Here is a 21966-nt window from a genome sequence, read left to right on the forward strand (position 1 = left end):
GCGGGAGTGGCGTCCTTTCCCCCCCCCCCCCCGGCTTTACAGTGTTTCCTTTCACTTCCTTCACTTTTTCTGGAGTTGTATTCAACATGCAATCTTACTCATTACAGTGGAAAAACACCAACTTGTGTTTAATGTCCGCTTCTGGGTGTTCACATTTCATTGCTTTGTCATTGCCATTTGTGAAATAAGAAGTAATTATCACATTACATTTGACTGAGTGGCTAGGAAAGATCCATTAACTTTCTGCATAAAATGGTATTTCATGCAAGGCTCCTTTTGCTGGTAGGAAATAGGTTTAGAAAGACTAGGAGAGATGAGTAGCTGTCTGTAACTTAGTCTGATGTTTTCATTAGAGACTTCTTGTCCTTAAGCTGTCTCACAATATACATACATATAGGTAGCAGACCAGGATGTCAGCCTTGTTTGGGGAGTTCGGTGGCTCTTGCACAGAGTGAATGCCAGTCTTCACATGTTGCATGTTGTCTCTGTAAAAGATGGAATACAACCTTGATTTGAACATCGACAAAACAATCAAAATAAAGCATGGGGGATTATTTCTGTGGCTACCCAGATCAGGTGCAGTGGACTAAGGTCAAAGGCATGGCTAGGCCAGTACCATGACTGGAGATGCCTGGCATGCAGGGCTTATATTCGAGTGGAAAATACATTTATAGGGTGGGAGGTAACTGTTTTCCTTACTTGCCATACATAATTATTTTACATTTGTTTTTTGGGTGGTCGAGTGGATCAGGGCCTCTCTGAAATGGTCAAAATTTGTCATAAACTGGAGGACCTGGCAAACTCAAGAGTTATAAAAGCCTAATTCATGTTACCTAGATACAACTTCATTACTTAGAAGCATCTATTTTGACTGAAATGTGGATGTGTATCCCTATCTTGCACATTAGCAGCATCAGGTCTGACTTGTTTTTGTAGTGAGAAAGCTGTTCTGATATCTTAATTACAGACATGGATTAATTTCCATCTCCCTCCACCCTCCCTCCATGCATCTATTCCATGTTGTGTTTAGGTAACTACTGGCATGTATAGGAATTACAGAGAAAGTGTAGACTAGATTAAAGATTTTGTGAAAAGTCTGAATTTGTTTTATCTCGTTTTCTCTTTTATGTTGTTATAAAATATTTTTGTGTCAACAGATCTGCTTTCATTTTATTGAATAACTGGAAACTGCTGATAATAGTATTCCAGCATGCTGTTAACCATGAAATCAAGTGGTATTTGTTGCCAGAAGCTGGTAAAATTGTGGTCTGATTTTAGGTTCTATTAGCAAAGGCAAGACTATCTCTGACCTGCAGGCCAGCTTTGGATACGTCTTTAAGAACTCTAGCACATCTGCTGATGTTTTTCCATTTGCAGTGGTGGAGAGGGCTCTTCGTTGGTAAAATTACTTTCAAGCACAGAAGTTGTAGAAAGCCTGTGCAGCATGTTGGATGCAGGCTCAAGAAAAAGGAATAAATTCTTTCTTGTTTATTATTGGCCTATTTTGATAAGCATTCACATCTCCTTATGAGCTTACACCTTTAAACCAGGTCCCTGCTGAGATGGAATACGGTTTGTCCAACAACTGTTGCAAAAAGCAATGGAGTACTGCTGGTAAGAAGGAAATAACATCTTCACAAGAAGTGCAGGTCAAGGAGGCTGAGGAAGGAGGCATCACAACTCAGAAAATGGCAGAAAGCTCCCAAAGTGTGTACATCAGAGCACAGTAAGACTGAAAGGAGCTGGTGCCTGGAATGGGAGAAGAGAGAGAAGGAGCATTTAGCAAAAGGGACCAGCAAGAAGCTAGAGACTGACTGAATAAGGGAGACCCTCCGCTTATCCATATAGTTTTCTCACTGAGTCTCTGCTTTGGAAATGGTGGGGAGTTAATCATAATATTGAATGAGATGCTCTGCTCAGCAAAGCTCCAGGAGCGCCAGCTAAGGACCTGGCTTATTGGTAATCTATACTTATGCATTAAAAAGAGGCATTTTATTTCTTTTGAGTACAGTGCCGTAGGGTGTTTTAAGTAGTATAATTAGTTTGCTATTAAATAGGCAAATATATTATTCTTTTATACATAGATAGATAGATAGAGGGCAAGACTAGAAAGATAGTTACCTTTTGCAAAACATAAACTGGCTAATTTCATTGAATAATTTCATAATCTAACTCAAAACCTCGGGAGCTAGAGGCTTGGAGGTTGATTCTAGCCTAACAGCTACAGCCTATCAGCTCAGCCTGCTGGAAAAGCTGTTTCTCTAGATTAGTTTCTGGCAGAAAGTTCTTATGTAAATTACATATTTAACAATATGTGACACATTTCTTAATTTTTGAGGGTGTTGTGTCCATCCTGGATTAGAGAAGAATTTTTTTTTTCCTAATGCCATTAATATTTAAAAGCTGACTGTTAAATATATATATTATTTAAATAAAACACAGCAGGAACATGGAATGATAGAATGGCCTTAGGACCTTCTGTCATTGGTTCTCTCAATGGTTCTCTCTTCGGTATCAGCTTATCTTAAAATTATTTGGTGGGGCTTTACAGCAGCCACCTAAGAAAGATGTCCAGAAAGATGACTGATGTCAGAGAAGAGCTGTGGCATATTTTACCAAGTTTTGTAAATTGAAATGAAGCTGTGACCCACAGAAACAATTGTTGTCTGGTGGTTTGGCTTTTTTTTGCAAGCTTGAGTGTATTTACGAAGAGGAAATCTGGAGAAGAGTATTCCATTACTAAATGCAATTAAAGGGGAGGAAAAAACAACTGCAGCTTACTGCAATTCTTGTAAAGAGCTTTGCTAAACTCCTGGGAATAGAAGCCCATGATGCTTCTGGTTCCAGAATTGTTCTTAATGATCTTATTAATGTATGCTCTGTTCTTCTAGTGAACTTCCCTTGATTCTAAAAATCATCAGACACATAGGACACTTTTGCAGACAAATGGAGTGGAGAAGCAAACTCTGAGGGCTTTTCAGTCCAGGCACCTTGGAGGAGGAATACCCAGCACCAAATTCCTATAGATCAGAGGGTGTTTACTGAGACTGGACTATTTTGCTGAAGATAGGATTTTTTGCAATATTTGTAAGTTCTGCGTGTGTATTTGAATAGCATGCTTGTTAGTTATTTGTAAACTCTCTTTTTATTATAAGTTGTGATGTGTTTAGACATTCTATTAAAAATATTTCCTTACCTCATTTATTGTACCAAACTTCAATGTACATAGGATTCAAGGAGTTCATGTAGGTTATGCACTTTTTAGGATAGATAATATTTTAAAGTTGTTTTTTTTTAAAGAATCCTTCTACATAATTTTGAAGGTTATTTCCTGTGCAAATTCATACTTATGAGGAAACGTGGCTTTGTCTTCATTATCAGAGATATTACCAACAGGGTTTAGAAACAAAAGCACATAAAATGACTAAACTAGCTTTGAGCAAATTGCCAGGGAGATAGGATTGAGTGTATTCTGCGGATTTTAATATTGCACCTATTCTGTGGAAAATAAGTGATTCCATTTTCCATAGCCATCTCTCTGACATTTTTAGCTCAATCCACATTAATTTAAATAGGACAAAAAAATTAAAATTATACATGGCTGTATTCCTAGTGTGTTTTTCTCGTTTTTATAAAAAACTATTTTTATAACTTTTTCACTGAAGTAAAATTGTTCCTCTGTATTTTTAGTATCATATTCCAAATGGAAATACTTTTCTATATATAATTTCTTATTTATAGAACAATTAAGTTAATAAGATGTTATTCTTTCAGAGTGATTCTAAGGACACAAAGAACTTGAAAGGTGAGCTCAGAGGACATAAGTTAAACTGCAGTTAATTAGTATTTTGTCTGTTTTGCTTCCAATAACCCTAAATGTGCAAGTTTGCAAATTGATGTGTTATTTACACATATATTGTCAGGCATTTGCATTTTCTATAATTTTGTACAAAAGTTTCGTTCCTATCCTACTTGCACAGGAAAATGTAAGTGACCCTTAATGTAAATATTAACTAGTCCCATAGAACTGGAAATCTAGCTTTAATGTACAATGTAGGTTTGCAGACAATCCCTCAGAATATTTTTGTGAAGAGAAACAACCTTGAAGCGTGTTTATGACATTGTTTTCACACTGAATATACAGAGATTACTGACCACTGTAATTTGGTTTATAATTGAAGGCTTTTTAAAGATTTTGTAACATTCTTGTGCTCAAAGCTGTAAGGTTTCCAAGCAATCTAGGATTTCAGAGTATGTTTCTAAGGCTGATCAGCTGTCTCTGAAAGCCAGCTATGCAGCAGTTCAAATATGATGCATTCCTGGCTCCACTGCTGGAGTTTCAAAATATTTTGCATTCAGTGGCATGAAGACCAACATTTGTCTGATTAAAACAGTTTGATAAGAAAGCAAAGAAAAAAAAAAGGTCTGCTCTACTTTCAGTGTAGTGTATTTGTTAACTTGTATCAAATTCATTGTGGTTGTAAATCAGACAAAATCAAGACATGTGGTATTACAGTCACCTCTTATCTGTGGTAATCTTTCCCTTTCTGTTTCCGTATCTCATGTTTGAGGTGACACTCATCTCTCAAGAATCACATGCCCCAATTTTCATCTAGTACTGCTGTAACTCCGGTAAAGCCATTAAGTGATAATTTTCCTATATGCAGGAAGCCCTCTGTGCTCAGGATCACTGAGATATGGTTATGGCACAAGCGGGCTTTTTTCACATGCCTGATATAATCCTGAGAATATATTGTGGCATACAGTGGCAAAACAGTTAGAAAGTAGAGAAGAAAAGCAGAGATTGTTCAGGCTTTAACAATGATTGGAGAAGGATGAGGTGCTAGTTTTAAGCAGTAGTCAGCTCAGCAGTGAGGTGACTGGCAAGCTCTGGGACACTCTGGCTTGTTTTCTCCACTCTGAAATGGGTAAGGGCAGTGGGGACAGTAGCAAACAGCATGGAGGCAATGACCTACTAAACTGTTCCAACGCTGGGCATAGTGAATATGTGTCCATCTGTCTCACTTCTGGAATAAGAGCAACCAATCCCTTCCCTGCTGTTTCTGGAGAGTAGCCCTAGGCAAAAGGGGACTCATGGCCCCATAAAGTGCTGATTTGAGGTGTTTGTGTCGTTCTTCACAGACTGCCTGCTAACCATGTCTTCCATTCTTGGGAAGATGAAGAAATTTGGCAGTTCTGACATGGAGGAATCTGAAGTGACAGATGAACACACGGATGGGGAGGATTCCATGCTGGAAACCCCTGACAGCCTCCAGGGTACAGTCAGCACCAAGGTGCAGCCACACAAAAGCAACATCTTTGCAAGACGTGGGCGGTTTGTGATGGGGGATAGTGACAAGGACATGGCTCCCATGGACTCCTTTTACCAGATGGATCACCTGATGGCTCCTTCTGTCATCAAACTTCATGCCAATTTGGAGAGGGGGAAACTTCAAAAGTAAGTTTGCCTTGTAAGATTTGGTTGTAATGAACACTTTGACAGCTGCAGACCATGTTTCTTAGAGCAGCATTTATTCTCTCTGCAAAACCGTGCCCATTTTTTCAGTTTCACTATTTTCTATGCCAAAATAAGGAGGGTTGCATCTGTGACAATAGCTGTTGTCTCTTGGCAGCTCTGAAAATTCAGTCCATGGATATTTTGCCCAAAATTAGCGGTAGGGCTTAATTCACTTGCTTGAAACTGTTCAGTGAGTGGACATCACTCAGAATGAGAACATGGGATTGCCTGGCTCCCAGGCCTGCAGTTAGACTGCCATACTTCAACTACTTCTCAGCAACAGATGCATAGTTTTATCAGGACAGTTGCTTGCAGACTTTGTTGATCTTGTAGACTTCGCAGATCCATCTATACTATTCTGTAGCACTTACTACTTCACACAAGCAAATGAAAAATAGTATTCTGGTAGTTTATAAAAAGTCTGCTAAATATCTGTCTTTGAGTAACTGAAATTTACCCTTGTTAGGCTCCTATCTACAGATTCCATCACAGGCTGCTCAGAAAAAGCTTTCAAATTTTACGACCGCAGAAGGATCTTTGATGCTGTAGCCCAAGGCAACACAAAGGACCTGGATGATCTGCTGCTCTACCTTAATAGAACTTTGAAGCATCTCACAGATGATGAGTTCAAAGGTACCCTTTAGTGTCACATACCGTAAGTTGCCCTCTTCTTCCAGTAGTGCTCCTGAGATGAAAACAAAGAACTGTAATTTTGTTAAGTGTCTGCAGAAGGTCCTCTAATAGCCAGTACTTCCCTATTGATTGAGCAACCCATTGATTGTAAGGTTACAGGAGAATTCAGAAAAGTTGAAATTTTCTTTGAAACCCTGAATGAGTTTTCTTGTCTTTTGAAAAGAACCTCATTAATTCCTGCATGCCTGGGAGTAGATGGTAGGTTTGTAATCACTTCTATACAGCTGCAATTTTTTGTGTTACAGAGCCAGAAACTGGGAAAACCTGCTTACTGAAAGCCATGCTGAATCTACATGATGGGAAAAATGATACCATTCCCTTACTGCTGGATATTGCAAGGAAAACTGGAACTCTGAAAGAGTTTGTTAATGCAGAGTATACTGACAACTACTACAAGGGTAAGAGAAACAGTTGCTACAGTGAATACTTCTGGTGCTAAGACTGAAGATAGGGTTAGGCAGGGCTCTCAAACAGTCTTCTGCATGAGGCCTTGTGTCTGAGGATGCAGTACCCCAAAGTTCCAGTGTGTGATTAACAATCAGTGCATTTGTGCTAGAGCAATGTTTTGTTAGGTGCAATATTCTGCCATTTTTGATATACAATGATTTAAGAGCAAGTTCAGGGGACTTGCATTTGCTGTCTGTGCCATCTTTTTTTGTTCAATTCTAGAGCTTTTCAGTCTGCAAAGCTCTCAGTTCCACCATCTTACATGGAGCTGAATGAATTGCAGTGCCTAAAAGCTCTCAGTCTGTACTAAATGTTGAAGATTTCTGTCTGATGAGTGTCTCTGTAGGCCAGACTGCACTTCACATCGCCATTGAGAGAAGGAACATGTACCTGGTGAAGCTCTTGGTCCAGAACGGAGCAGATGTTCATGCAAGAGCCTGTGGGGAGTTCTTCAGGAAAATCAAAGGGAAACCTGGCTTTTATTTTGGTAGGGGTGAGCACAGTATGGGCTTTATTGAATGAATAATCCTAGCATTATCCAAAGTGCAAGCTGTTAAATAATCCTGTTTATGTGGGACTGGAGGCTCAGAACTACCAGATGGGCTGTTCCACCACTCTAGTCCAAATACTTACTCCCAAAGGCTGAGATTATAAAGAAACACAGTCGGTAGCTGGTTGTGTTCAGCATGAGCTTGGTGTCTGCATCCCTTTGTTTTCCGGGCGCTGTATCCTTTGAAAGGTTGTAACCTTCTGCTAGCTGTCCTTTCAGTGCTTTTTTAAGCACCATGTTTCTGTGATGCATTTAAACCAAAGAAAATGTGATTCTAACAGCTATGACAAGAATTGGTGCTATATCAGACAAAGAAATTCACCTCTTCTCCTCATGGAGAGAGATGAAAACAATGTGATCTTTCTGTTTATGCACATGTAGTAATGGGCTTTCTTCCCATTGCTTGTCCATAGGAGAGCTGCCTTTGTCCCTGGCTGCCTGCACCAACCAGCTCTGCATTGTGAAATTCCTCCTTGAGAACCCCTACCAGGCAGCCGACATTGCTGCTGAGGACTCCATGGGCAATATGGTCCTGCATACACTGGTGGAGATTGCAGATAATACTAAGGATAATACGAAGTTTGTTACCAAGATGTACAATAACATATTGATCCTTGGTGCCAAAATTAATCCAATCCTGAAGCTAGAAGAACTCACCAACAAGAAAGGGCTGACTCCATTAACCTTGGCAGCCAAAACAGGGAAGATAGGGGTAGGTGAGCAAATGTGTTTAACTGTCCCACTACTGTATCACATTATACAGAGTACAGGCAAAACATTTATGCAGGACAGATTGTATCACTGCTTATTGTTGGGCCCTTTTAGTTAAGAGGAACTGATCCTGCAGTTTAACACGCAAAACAGCATAGTCCTTAAAGGCTACAAAGTGTGTGTGTGTGTCTGTGCCCAGCTGGCATTATTCATATACCACTGGTATGCAAGGCAGCCCAAGTGGAAACAGAAAGTGAGCCTATGCTATCATCTGAACTACTAGAGGCCTTGTACTTTTGATGGGCTGGTATAACTTGCCTTCTGACAGTCCCCATTCAAAGACTGCATGCTCAGAGATGTGTAACATACATCTCTGTTTTTCTCTTGCAGTTTTGAAACAGATAATGGCGAGTTGTAAGCAGTATTTGTATTTCTCGTTCCCCAGCATCCAGCGAGAAAATTAGTTTTGTTTACTTCAGACTTTGATCTCTGCGGTGGCTCAGTGGGTTGACTTCAGCACAGTTAAACTAGGGAGAAATTAGCCATCCTGTCATGTGGAGATACTGAAGAACTAGAAGTCCATTAGCACTGAAATGTTGGCTGTATTGTTCTTTTGCAATTAGATTTTCGCATACATCCTCAGACGAGAGATCAAAGATCCTGAGTGCAGACACTTGTCTAGGAAGTTCACTGAATGGGCTTATGGACCTGTCCACTCATCTCTTTATGACCTGTCCTGTATAGACACATGCGAGAAAAATTCAGTGCTTGAGATTATTGCCTACAGTAGTGAAACACCAGTGAGTATGCACTTCCTTGGCATTATATTCACAGGCTGGGGGACTGTTCAGGAAGAGCTCCAAGTTCCACACAGTGCATCTTTTGCCTCATTTCTGTAAAACAGCAATCTCCCTTCCTGAGTTTAAGGGTACCAGAGGGAACATTTACTGAAGATTAATGTAATTTGGTGTTTTCAAAGCCCAGTACATACTGGTCCCATCGAGATTCTCATCTTTCTTCTGCTCAGAACCGTCATGAGATGCTGCTGGTGGAACCCCTTAACAGACTGCTGCAAGACAAGTGGGACCGGTTCGTCAAACACTTATTTTACTTCAACTTCTTTGTCTATACCATGCATATCATCATCCTCACTGCAGCTGCTTACTACAGACCTGTAGAGAAGAAGGAAAAGGTACGTTACTCCTGTCATACATCAGGGGACCCACCCAGTGCATGATATCCCAGATCTGCCACCCATTTGAATGTGTGATCCTAACATCAGAATTTTCTTCTTTCCTGAAGGTAGGAGGGAGATTTTGATGTTGCTTGCTTCCCAGTCTTGTCCCCTTGCTGCAACACATTCAGAAACTTAACCTGTTCCCCCAGAAATGTGGTTGCTTTCAGCTGCTGGCAAGGCCAGGTCTTTCCTATCTCCAGTTCTGCTGAACTTATCTATCTTCCTGTCTTATGCAGCCTCCCTTCACATTTGGTCACAGCACTGGGGAATATTTTCGAGTGACTGGAGAGATCCTGAGTGTTCTGGGAGGTCTCTATTTTTTTTTCAGAGGGGTAAGATATTTGAAACTTTTCCTTTTTGCTGTTTGGGTAGGTGTAGGAAAGAATCAAACATGCCTTTCCTATTCATTAGCATTGGCTGCTAAGATAATCCATGTTTTAGTCAAGAGCTAAAAATCTTTTTCCTTGGCCTGATTAGGAGTTCTCAGGTTACTAATGAGCTAAGATACAGTTTTGTCTATTGTATAAAAAATGATCTTTAGAAGTCAATGAGCACCTGGGCAATTAGCCAAAGCTTCAGAATGGGGTATTGCAAATAGCCAGGCCTCCATTAAAGATTACCTGTCTTAGCTTAAAGTCCCCCTGCTTCCTCTTGGCAGCCAATGGAGAGTGCACAGGGAATCACAGGTCCTCAAACTAGTGACTGAATAGGTTGTTGTCTTCAAAAGAGACACCAGATGTAAGACAAATCAAGTGTTACTGGAAGAGTCCTCCCTAGATCTTACACCACTGTTGTTTTTGAGCTATTCTTTGAAATGCTTTATAGGTACCAGCTCCCCAGTACAGGTATCAGTGCTTAGTTGATGCATTCACATGGGATACTTAATCCCTCCTTGGATGCAAACCTGGTCTTCATTCCCTTTTTTTTTTTTCAGATACAGTATTTTGTGCAGAGGCGCCCGTCATTCAAGACGCTGATAGTTGACAGCTACAGTGAGGTTCTTTTGTAAGCTTCAATATCTTTGTTTGCATTTCAGCATGGAACAGATGAGTGTGTGAGACCTGTAGCTTCGGCTGAAGCCACTTGTAATATGTAGATGCTTTGCTGTAATTTCCTGGGTCCTTACAAAATACTTGCCAGTGGATATCATAGCACTCGAACAAGTGAGTCTGGATCAGTAACCTCCTTTGGAGGTAAAGCAGATGAAGTGTCTAGAAGTTCAGTGACTGTGTCATGCAGCAGAGTTAGGAATAGATCTCCAAGTTGGATTTGCAATTGAGTGTATGCGTTGGATGTGCAGAAGTCCTCCCATTCCTATAGGGAGCTTTGCCTCTCAATAATTTGGGCCCTTTCTTTTCCCAGCTGGAGTGCAGCTAAACAGGGCAATTTCATGGCTCTGCGTAAAGAGAGGGAGTGCTGAAGAAATGAGTGTTTTCAAGGACTTCTCTTCCCTCCAGTCACAAGAAAGAGCAGGGATGAGACTACAGGAGTTTGTATGTGGGGAAACTGAGGGGTTTGCAAGAGGAACTGTAGGATTTGCGAAGGGAAAGAATGAAGGGAAGAAAGGAAGTGTCTGCCAAGGCTCCTTTGTGTTTTGGAGAATCCCTCATTCTGCTGTATACCTCATGGGGCTCCTCTGTTCCCACCATCTGTGGCCAACTCAGCACTCTGCATTCAGACCATACTTGTCTTTCAGCTTTGTTCACTCCTTGCTCCTCCTGAGCTCTGTGGTGCTGTACTTCTGTGGCCAGGAACTGTACGTGGCTTCCATGGTCTTCTCATTGGCCCTGGGCTGGGCTAACATGCTGTACTACACCCGTGGCTTCCAGCAGATGGGCATTTACTCTGTCATGATTGCCAAGGTCAGTCCAGTGAGTGGGTGATGAGGCCAGCAGAGTGCTCAGATTAGGACACTGCTGCCAACAACCCCATTTCCAGAAGAGAAGTCACCATATCTAGCTCCATGATGCCACTGGGAATTCTCATTATCACTCTACTATACTTGGCCATTATTTTCCAAGTGAAGTGATACAATTTAAGTTATGTAGAAAAACCTCCTGCTTCTCATGGATACATTTTGTAGCAGTCTCAATATTACTATTGTAACCTGCTGTGCTTCAAAATAACTACAGTTGGATAGGCATGGGTGAAAGTAGACTGAGAACTGTGCAGACTGGTCTGGTGTGAAATGGCACGGCTTTCTACTAGCTAGAAATTTCTTTAGGTATGGTTTAAATGTTACCAAACAGAGCAGTTAGCTAAGAGGCAGTAGCTAGCTAATAAACCTCTATATACGATGTAGACAGCTAGCCCGAGAGGGGAAGAAAGATGCAACTGCCTTAATGTGGTTTATACTCACAAAGATGAAACTATTTGGCATACATATGTCTTGCATATGTGTGTAAACTGTTGCATGAATAACAGAGGAAAATGTTTTCTGTATTAAAGTTTATCTCAACAGGATAAACAATAGTTTAATGCACGAACAGCCAGCTCACAGCAAATGCCTTCTTGAGGTGAAGCAGTATTTTCTACCAGTTTTTGTTGCAGTTTATATTCAAGTTTTAGCAATATAAAAATACTCTGTTTCCATGTTACAGATGATCCTTAGAGATTTATGTCGCTTCATGTTTGTCTATCTAGTATTCCTCCTGGGATTTTCTACAGGTAATATCATACTTGAAGTTACTTTTTGTTATTTTAAAGAATCTCAGAATTATTTTTTTTTCAAATGGCTTAGACTTTGTTTCCAACTAAAATCTAACAAATTAACCTAATTACAAAAAAAAAAAAAATTTCTTCAGAATAACAATTATGTATAGTAATTTCATACAGCTTTTCATCCCTGGGTCTCAAACTGCTTTGCAAAGCTGAATGGAAAACAGTCATCCTGTTCTATATAGATGAAACTCAGATAACACCTTCTGAGAGGGTGTCAGTTATGGGGAATATTTTATAGAGCAATTTCACTGAGGACAATGCACCATGAAGATAACATATGTTCCCTTTATGCTCATTTTCATTGCTTGCAATTGAATTATGATCTCAAATTGTATTTTCATCCTGCATATGTGATTCCTCTTTTGCAACAGCTGTGGTGACTTTAATTGAAGATGACAATGAGGGGCAAGACACAAATAGCTCTGAATATGCCCGGTGCTGCCATATGAAGCGAGGCCGCACATCCTACAATAGTCTGTATTATACCTGCTTGGAGCTTTTCAAGTTCACTATTGGGATGGGGGACCTGGAGTTCACAGAGAACTACAGGTTCAAGTCTGTGTTTGTCATCCTTTTGGTTCTCTATGTCATCCTTACATACATCCTCCTGCTCAACATGCTTATTGCACTGATGGGGGAAACTGTAAGCAAAATTGCACAGGAGAGCAAGAGCATCTGGAAACTCCAGGTACATTGGTTCTGTGAGGCTGCTATCCAAGAAAGAGGGTTTGGGGAATCATAAGAAATTTCATAGAGAATCTTTAGGAACTGACATGTTTCTAAAATAACAGGTCACTGCAGCTTTCTGATTCCCCTGAACAGTTCCTAAAAAAAGTATATTAGTTCCTCTTCCATGCATATTTGATGTTTTGCCTGAGCATATGTGGCCAGTGTTCCACAGATGTTCAGAATTTAAGAAAAGAAGTACTTTTGTAATTAGACAGAATTATTTGGGCTTTTGATGATGGAAAATCCTGGTCAGACTATGAAGACAGGGATTATGCAAGGGGAAAAACAATCTTTACCAGAATCTCAAAGGCACATCAGTTTTTGTTTGAAGTAAGAAAGAGAACTTCATAGTTCTAATCACAGGGCAGTAATTCAGCATTTTTAATGACATACTAACAGAGGGTGATGTTTCAGAGATGGTTACCATGCCTGCTCTAAGATGGTGACAATGATAAAAGCTCAAGGTTTTTAAAATAAAGGCAGAATTCAGGATTTGTATGACTTTGAAACAGCAGCCTCTCAGTCATCTGCTTTCTTTTACCTGGTAGAGAGCCATCACAATCTTGGATATTGAAAACAGCTACTTGAACTGTGTGAGGCGCTCATTCCGGTCTGGGAAGCAAGTCTTGGTGGGGGTCACACCTGACGGCCAAGATGATTACAGATGGTGCTTTAGGTAACCTGTTTGTATGTCAATGTTGTTTGTCTACAAAAGATTGTTCATTTAAGATATCTGGTAGTGGGAAGCAGAACTTTCCCCCTGAAGCACTCTGAAAAGTAGTGCACTAACACTGTCTACAGTAGTCAGCTTAACCTGTTTTCTGGGTCAGATGTGAGGCTTGAGAGGTGGCAGTTTGTGACGTAAACTCATCTGGAGTTGTCTGGTGATCCTTGGACTAGATACTGGTTTTGTTGTTCTCTCCCCAGGGTTGATGAAGTGAACTGGTCCACATGGAATACTAATCTGGGCATAATCAATGAAGACCCTGGGTACTCTGGGGACCTCAAACGAAATCCCAGTTACTCTATTAAGCCTGGCAGAGGTGAGGGTTTCAGGGACCTAAATCCTAGTGTGGGCTACACACTGCTGATAGAAGCAGCATCAGTTAATTGTTAGAGGGCAGTCAGGTTTATGCATTTAATGATAATGGCAGTAGCTAAGTTAATGGCATTTTCAGTCAGCACAAAATGTAAAGGATTAAGTGGGCTCATTATTCGTATAGTAGTTTTACTCTCTGGAATAGAAGCCCCATAGATTCATCATTCTGACTGGAGATTTTACAAGGCAGATAATATGTGTTAAATCCTGAGGAGATGGAACAGTGTACGATGGCAGCCAGATAGCCAAGAAGCTACTTTGGAGGCCCCAAACCCTATAGTTTGGGAGCTCAGCATTCAGCACAGAAGTATTTAACTGTACGATCCATCTATGCTGTACTTGCCAGCTGAAATATGGAAAAGTCATGGAACAGTATGGGGAAGAAAACCACAAAGCCCTTTCTTCCTGCTTCTTTCTTCTTTCATCAGCTTCCTATTTAAACCACTTGTATATTTTCTTCTGTTTCTGTGGAGGGGAAAAAATTAACCATTCCTTTCCTTTTTAGTATCAGGGAAAAACTGGAAAACGTTGGTTCCACTTTTAAGAGATGGAAGCAGGAGAGAAGAGACTCAAAAACTACCAGAAGAAGTCAAATTAAAACCTATTTTGGAACCTTATTATGAGCTAGAAGATTCTGATACATTGAAAGACTCACTTCCAAAGTCAGTCTAATCTTATTTTATTTTTAAGAAGTTAATTCTTGTTGCCTATGTTGGTCCTCACAAGCAGGGCAATTAGAGCACTTCATTCATAAGAGCAGGGATTTTTGGAAGAAGGTCAGAGGACTTGGGAAATTGCCGTGTGCAAGGATTCATTAAGTATGCTAAATAAACTACTTGTTGTTTAAGCTGATGTCTTCATGGTTATTTTTAATATAAACCAGCAAGAAACTGTCTATACTACTTCGTTTATATTTACTTGGCTAGATATTTGCATCCAGGCTGTCTCATGAAGTGTTAGGAACAGTTCCCATAGCTGGGGGAGGGGGTTGGTTTTGTTTTGGTTTTTTTTTTAATAAATAAATACATTGAGAATTTCCCACACTTCAGAGCTTTCTGTAAGGTAGCTATCCCTTTTCTAGTGCAGATTTTTTTTCCAGTCTTCATCCATTTCTTTTACTCTTTGAAAGTACTCTCATGCATTTCCGAGATCTGAGCTGACATTTGCATTGTTAGCTAACAGGAACTTCACTAAGTTTTGCAGGTTGGTGCAAGTGGCCAGTGATGGTGGATATTCTGTTGATAATATGAAAATAACAAAAGCGCTTATAGAAAAATTGTTATCACTCAACACCCTGAACATAGTGAATTTCATACCTTCTGTCTGCTTTTAGATTCTCTTTCTTTTAAAAAGTATTTTTGTGAGCAGCTACAGGCCCTGATTTTGTGGCTTCGCAAACTCAACAACTAACCAACCAAACTATCATAAAACTCGTGAAGGACTCATAAAAGAGCAGTAAAAATCACCCAGAGCCCAGAGATATATTCCTGTGAGGAAAGTTTCTTGGAAAGCAGATAAATAAATGGGGAAACAGTGAAAGAATACAAAATAATGAATGATCTAGAGATGTTATTCTTTTCTCATACCACAAGAACAAATACAGCCTGTGAAATTTTAAAGGTTGAATAGTCAAAATCAATGAAATAAATGTTTCTCTTACACTGTCTGAGTAAACTCCAGAACTCACAGTTATTGTTACTGAGGCTAAAGGCTTAACAAGATCCCAAATTTGACATTTATTTAGATAACAGATGAACTTTGCACAAAGTAAGAGATAGTGGTTATAGAGAATATATGTTTCAAAGGTCAGATGTATAATAATGTATAACAATAATAATCTTGAAATCAGAAAGTTTTTGTTCTTTACTTTGACAGCAACAACAGGAGGAAAGAAATCTGGTGCTGCAAATCCATCTGGCTGGATTTACAGAGAGAATCAGGAAAAATATCTGAGAGAGAAAATAGGCAGATGTTCCAAAACTACAGATAGGAGCCCTGGAAAGAGAGGAAAGAATAGGAGGAGCTTTGGCATCCTCTTGAAAAGTGGCTGGGCAGAAAGGAACTAAGGATAAATTTGTCTTACAGACAGCTGGCCTGATATTTCAGTGCTGGACCTGTGCAGCTGTGTTGGGCAAGAAAAGGTAAATTGTTTTACCTTTTTTCCTTGTTATGTATCACTAAAGCACGTGGGCATTAAAGGCTGTTAAGTCTAAGTACAGCGTGTATATACAAGTATCCTTAAGCCAACAAGGTTTTTAACCATGGGTTTCAGTTTGAGCATGTGCACTGTTTCTGTGGTTGCATCTGAAGTACAGTTGTGCTAAAGCACTTCTGTGAAATTGTGCCAGAGTGTGCAGCCTTTGCCAGGAAAAGCCCGTCGTGCTTGGCCTGTGACGCATCCAAAGACTGTGGTCAGAGAACATTCATATGAGTCATTGAAGTCGGGAAGTGGTACGCTGGAGGGGTCAATTGCAAATTATTGGGAAGATTGGAAATCAAAGACATAGAAAATTGAGCCAGCCTTTGAAAGATAATTTTCATCAATACATCCTATAATTTTTCTGCGTTCATTAAGATACTGAAACATTCACTATTCTTAAAGAGAAGCAATTAGTATATTTACATGCAGACTGCCCTTCACTGCTAACAGTGTTAGACGAAGTTTTGGGTTGTTTGACGTCAGTTCTTTTACTGGGGATGGGATTTTTCACAGTGCTTCTTTCTCATAGGGTACTACAGCAATGTATTTCAACAAAATCTTCAAGCATTCAGCTGCTTTATTTGAAATAGTAGCACCATCTAGAGGACTAGTAATTCTTGTTTCTTTTGTTAACATAATTCAGGGCAAATGTAATTTTATTTCCATAGAGTTTGTAGGATATAAACAGAAAAACTTGCCAAAGGATTTGAAAGAATTGCTTGAAACAAATCGGAATTTAAACTCAACAAGCTTTGTCTCTGGTGGACAGGGAAACCACAAAAGATGTTTAAGGTAGGCGTGTTCAATTTCATACCATTACAAAGGTGTATCTCTAAACACTTGGTAGCAGTCTCTATAGGTTCCACTCAGGACTTCATTATGCTCCATGCTGAACATGGCAAGAGACAGTCCACATGTAAAACAAGTACAGCTAAGTGGGCAAGACAGGCTGAGAGGATGAAATAATCTATTATTAAAACTATTAAGAATAAATGCAGAAAGTGGCTGACCAGAAAACATGGTTGATTGTCTCCATGCCTTTGTGTGCCAGGGTAAATTTATGCTTGAAAGCACACTAGGATCATGATATAGCTGGAAAGCATTCATGAAATTTCTGTATTCCCTGTAAGGGATCCATTTCTCGTTATTATTAGCCCGGGTAGAGACCTAATCCATTGCTTAAATTCTGCTTTGATTTACATCAAGCGCCTATCCAGAAGGATTGGTCAGCTGCCCTGGGTAACCTGAACAGAATATAGACCTCTGCCTTTCTTTCTGTTCCAACAAGATTACAAAGACTGCAGGGGACTTCTTAATAAAAAACTGAAATGCTAGAATTCAGAGTGAAAACATGTATCAGTGTAATGCTGTGGTTAAAAATGTAAATGCCCTATATTTGTGGGATAGGGTGGTGCTGGTGGGTTTTTTGGTTGCATTTTTTAAATCCCTTAGTCTTCTCTGGAAAGCAAACAAAATTATCCCACTTTTCTAGAGTGAGTTATTATTAACCTCCCAGAATTTCCAGCTATATCATCACTCAGTTACTGCCATGGGCAGAAATTTGTTTCCCACAGATAGGGAGGTATAGCTTGGCCGTGACTCCAACCTGGTGTTGCACACATTTATTCAGACTCACCTGGCCAGGGCTCTGTTTGCCACAGTTTACTTCCTTCATCTTCATTCCACATAGGTGCACAGAATTGCCTTTGGAAATGAAGGTGCGTCTCTGTTCAGGCAGACTGGGTGGGATGCCTACAGGGGACATACTTGTTCTGAAGGGACAGAGAGCACAAAGACTCACTCTCACCGTGGAGGGCTGCAACTAAACCCCAGGGAGGAGAGGTGGCTTGTCAGGAAGTATTTGTGCTTTAAGAATAGCTTTGCGAGGACCAGCACCTTTCTCCTCCTACTGCTAGACACCTCTACTGGCTGAGGAGGAGCATGGCTCTGCAATAAATTATCTTTACTTGGGTTGTTTTGTGGAGGTTCTGCTCACCTTGGCAGACATATTTTGCATGGTCTTGCAGAATCCATGTCTTGAGAACTTGGAGAGTTTTTTAGTTTGAAGTTTGCATAATTATTTCACACTGAACGTGGTTAGAAACAGCACATGGTTCCCATGCTATTCTTTGAGGCTTGCAGGTGGTAAAATTCTGTCCTCTCACAGTTATTAGTCACATTAATTTGTATCCACACTAAGTGCTTAATATGAGATGATCAGGTTTGACAACTGTGTATATCCACCAGCTCCCAATAACCACACTGGTGCAAAAGAAATGAAGGGTGTTGATGTGCTCACCTCCTGTCTGTGGGTGACGACTCTAATTAGCAATGACTGCAAATGTGTGTGGGAGGAGAGATAGCAAGAAGAGGTGAGCTGGACGAAGGTGAGTTGGGCTACACTTCACTGGGAGTTGAAAATGGGCTAATGAACATGTGGAAAAGCAAAAACACGATCTCAGTATTTTACAGCATTGCCATACCTGCGATGCAACTTGTCTAGTCAGTCATGTAAACTGAACTGTTGTGTCTTTCAGACACTGATAATTTCTGAATTAGGTGAGAAAAACATACATCCTACCTGAAAAACTTGGAGCCACACAGCCTGTTGTTTGTATGTGCTCATTGTGCCCCCTGCAATAGCTGGCATGGGAGTCTGAATAGCCCTTGTCCTAATTAAACATTAATGTTAATCCCTTCTCATTGGTAGTTTTTAGTGGGGTCCACAGAAGACACCAGGGCCCACAAGAGGGCCCCCATGCCATGTCTAGGGATGCTGCCTAGTCCCTCTGGGGTACCCCATAACTGACTTGCCCCAGGAAAGCCCCTTCTCCCTCTGATGCCACCGTCTTGTTTTGCTGCCTCTGATCAAATTCATTATGCAGAATCATACTTGTCTTTGCCAAATGCCAGCTAATCCTGTCACTCTTCTGTGGCGTCTCTATCACACTAGCACATTACTTAGTCATGCACCTTTTCTGGAGTCCTCAGTACTCAAAAATGCACAAGGTGTGTTCCCAGCAAGTGCTGCTGTGCTACAAAACACAGGGGATCCTGCCAACCCCATAGCCTTAAGGGATAAAGCCAGTGGACTCAAATTCTGATGCTTGAAGTTTTCAGAAATTCCCATCAATAGGAATTTTGTACAGTGTTTTTGAACAAACTGTTGTGGTAAATCTTCCAAACTCAAAAAAATCCATGTATATTAAAAATCCCAGATAAGCTTATGTTCAGAGCAGCCCACTGTCAGGCAGTGTCTTGGATATTTAACACCAGCTTGCATGTTTTGGTGCATTAGAGAGAATCCTCTTGCAGTGAAGGATACTTCTTACAAGTCTTTCTTGCTCCATTAGGCAACAGGCATGGATTTACTGGGTTCTGGGAGGAAGAGATCTTAACTGACGCTGCCAGATGCAGCATAGACATCCTGGGTCTTCTTGATGTGGTTATAGGGCTCCAGGTGCTTTCCATCACCCACACCATGCAGACTGGGATTACTTCTGACTCTCGAATAGTTTCCACAGAGAAAATATGGACCCAATTTCTGCTAAATCAGATGTTAAACTGTACAAAGCATTTTAAAATACATGGTGGAGAGTGCCCTATTTCTCTGGGAAGGAGGAGAAATCAACCAAGTTACCTCATTGAACTTCTCTCTTTCTGGTGTGTTAGTGATACTGCGGCAGAGCTACATCACTATTAGTAACACTTCCTGTTTCAGTATGCAGGCAATGAGTGGACATGAGGAGACGTGAACATTTACAGAATCACCGACATTTTCAGGCTTCATCATCATCCAGAAGAGTACTTCTTGGTCATTGTTATAATCGGCCTTTAAAATCAACATTTTAGTCACCTGAATGTTGGTATGAAAACTCATGTCACCTGGAATTGCCATGTCAGCTGGCTGCTCCACAGCCAGCGAGAGCAACTCCCAATTACAGGAACTGGAAGGAAACATCCTACTCACTTGGCCAGTAAGAGCAGTTTTAAGCCATGTCACTAAGTCAAAGTCATTTGTTTCCAAGCTGACATAGTAGGTTTAGCCCAGACAGTTCCTCTTACACCAAAGGAGAATGCAGATAATGAAGCACCTAGGGAAAAGGGATCATGTCCTCCGTTCCTGTTAGTCAGAGGGGGAAAGCCAGGAGTGTTCAATTGGCATAGAGGAAGATGCAAGGAAGACATGGTCCCTCATTACCAGAAAGATACAGAAGAGTGGAGTTTAGGGCTGGAAATAGGTAGAGGTTTCTCAAGAGACTGATTTGCAAGGACAAATGGAAACAGCTATATCTTAGCTAAGCACTGAATAACAGAAAATTGAAGCATTGACAAAGAGAGGAGATTATTTGCATAATAAAAGGATTTTTAATTAGAATAATGGGTTAAAATTGAGTCAGGGGAAATGTATCCTGGAAAGATGATCTTTCTATGGGACACATACGATATGTGTCTGCCCAAAGAACTCCCTTTGGCAACACTGGAAGTCTCAAACCTCAGCCCATGTAAGCAAATATATCCAGTGCCATCCTGACTGCAGCAGTGTGGGACCTGCAGATTTTAGCTCTCTTATTTTGGGGAACCAAAGTATCTGAGGGTTTATTTCAACTGGTAGATGTTCACCTTCAATTCTGCTTCAATTATTTCCCAGAAAGAGCTTGACAAAAAGTGGAAGGGACCTGCAGGGACTTAACAGTTAGTGAGCATCTCATATGCTGCCACAGTTGATGTGAAGTTTAGCTCTCAGTGTAAGACCCAATAGTGGGTGAGGTTTTGTTTCCCTCATATTTTTTACAGGTCTAACCAGATTTTTGGAGGGGGGAGGGGAAAGGACTATTCCTTGGATTTAGATGGATGAAACATACAAATCTTTTTCTTTTAAAAAGGGACGTTTGATGTTCCTATAAGACTGAACTATTAGTTCAATCTGAAATTATTACAATATTAAGATTTCTCCCCAGTTTTGGTGATCACCCTCCAAAGACTACTTGAGTCAGTGGCAGTACAGACTTGAGCAAAAAAATGTACCATATAGGTGGGGCACGCTTTCTTCACAGTATATTCCTTGAGGCATTTTCATATTGCTTAATTCCCTTGCACTGCTAAGTGTTAACAGAAACTATGCACCACAACTGAAGATTTACTGCAGGTACAAACTCACGCTGAAATAGTTGTGGAACAACCCTAACCTAGTTGGGACTGTGAGGCTCATAACAGCCAAGTGGAGTTTGTGCCTTGAAAGACCTCAATGAAGTGTTACATGTTGTTTTGCACAGGAGACATTGGACCCCCCTGGGTGACTGTGAACTGAGAACCAACAGAAGTAAAAAGTGCCCATCTCATGGTCTTTAAACTGGTTTTATTTTTTCCTCAAATGGAAGCCTCGAAATGTTGCATACCCATGTGAGCCTCCGCCACTGACTGTGCACAGTCTGACCTACACCACCAGCAGACAGCATATGCACACAGGACAGGGACAAGAAGAAGTACCCAACACCCGGCACGTCTATAGAGTGATGACTGGCAAAGGTCTTTGTAGGTCTGTACTGCTACTTTTTGCCTTAGGAGTGGCAGGGGACTCTAACAGTAGCACAGATGCAGGAAAAGAGTGACAGAAGCATTCTTCCCATCGCTTATTATTATCCTGCGCAAATGTAGTCCCCTGTAACTTTGGCAAGAGAAAGGATAACTATGACCTGACATCAAATACTGATACCACTTAGATGAAGTGGATTTCTACTGCACTTATTTCAACTCATTGAGGATTGAGCCCACTGCTGCATAGGGAAGTGGCCACAGGTGCAGGAGTTAGAGAAATTCAGGTGGAAGTGAGTGCACTATCAGGTGGAGAAAGAGGATAATAAGGGAGGAAGAGAGGGAACTTTGTTTCTTTGGCAAGGGGGGTGGGGTGGAAGTTGAGATGTAGGATCAGGCTTATCGCTGTTCTTTTGTTCTCTTAGTGTATTTATTAGCGTAGCCTTTGTGAGGTCTAGCTATGGTTCAGCAAGGCACTGCTAGGCTAGGTGCTACTCAAATGCAGAATATAAATGTTCATGTTCCC

The 21966-nt window shown here is 40.7% G+C and overlaps 1 protein-coding gene across 1 annotated transcript; it reads left to right on the forward strand.

Annotated features, from left to right (window-relative positions):
• The first annotated feature begins 1738 nt into the window (after window positions 1-1738).
• TRPV1 (transient receptor potential cation channel, subfamily V, member 1) lies at window positions 1739-14377 on the forward strand. The gene is made up of 17 exons (XM_010573722.1): window positions 1739-1959; window positions 2892-3087; window positions 5143-5458; window positions 5985-6151; window positions 6457-6609; window positions 7005-7145; window positions 7622-7920; window positions 8543-8719; window positions 8947-9111; window positions 9393-9488; window positions 10091-10161; window positions 10853-11018; window positions 11757-11823; window positions 12249-12565; window positions 13155-13282; window positions 13534-13649; window positions 14211-14377. Exons 3-17 carry the CDS (start codon window positions 5157-5159, stop codon window positions 14375-14377), a joined length of 2532 nt encoding a protein of 843 aa, XP_010572024.1. The 5' UTR covers window positions 1739-1959; window positions 2892-3087; window positions 5143-5156.
• Window positions 14378-21966: the final 7589 nt, after the last annotated feature.

This window comes from Haliaeetus leucocephalus, unplaced genomic scaffold (assembly GCF_000737465.1).
Source record: "Haliaeetus leucocephalus isolate CR32 unplaced genomic scaffold, Haliaeetus_leucocephalus-4.0 Scaffold395, whole genome shotgun sequence".
Taxonomy (NCBI): Eukaryota; Metazoa; Chordata; class Aves; order Accipitriformes; family Accipitridae; genus Haliaeetus; species Haliaeetus leucocephalus.

Excerpts from the sequence above, each read along its gene's own strand:
- TRPV1 (XM_010573722.1), top strand. The coding sequence starts at position 5,157 with ATGTCTTCCATTCTTGGGAAGATGAAGAAATTTGGCAGTTCTGACATG. Across the intron at positions 11,824-12,248 it reads CCTCCTGGGATTTTCTACAG|CTGTGGTGACTTTAATTGAA; the intron begins GTAATATCATAC and ends CTTTTGCAACAG. Across the intron at positions 12,566-13,154 it reads AGAGCATCTGGAAACTCCAG|AGAGCCATCACAATCTTGGA; the intron begins GTACATTGGTTC and ends TTTACCTGGTAG.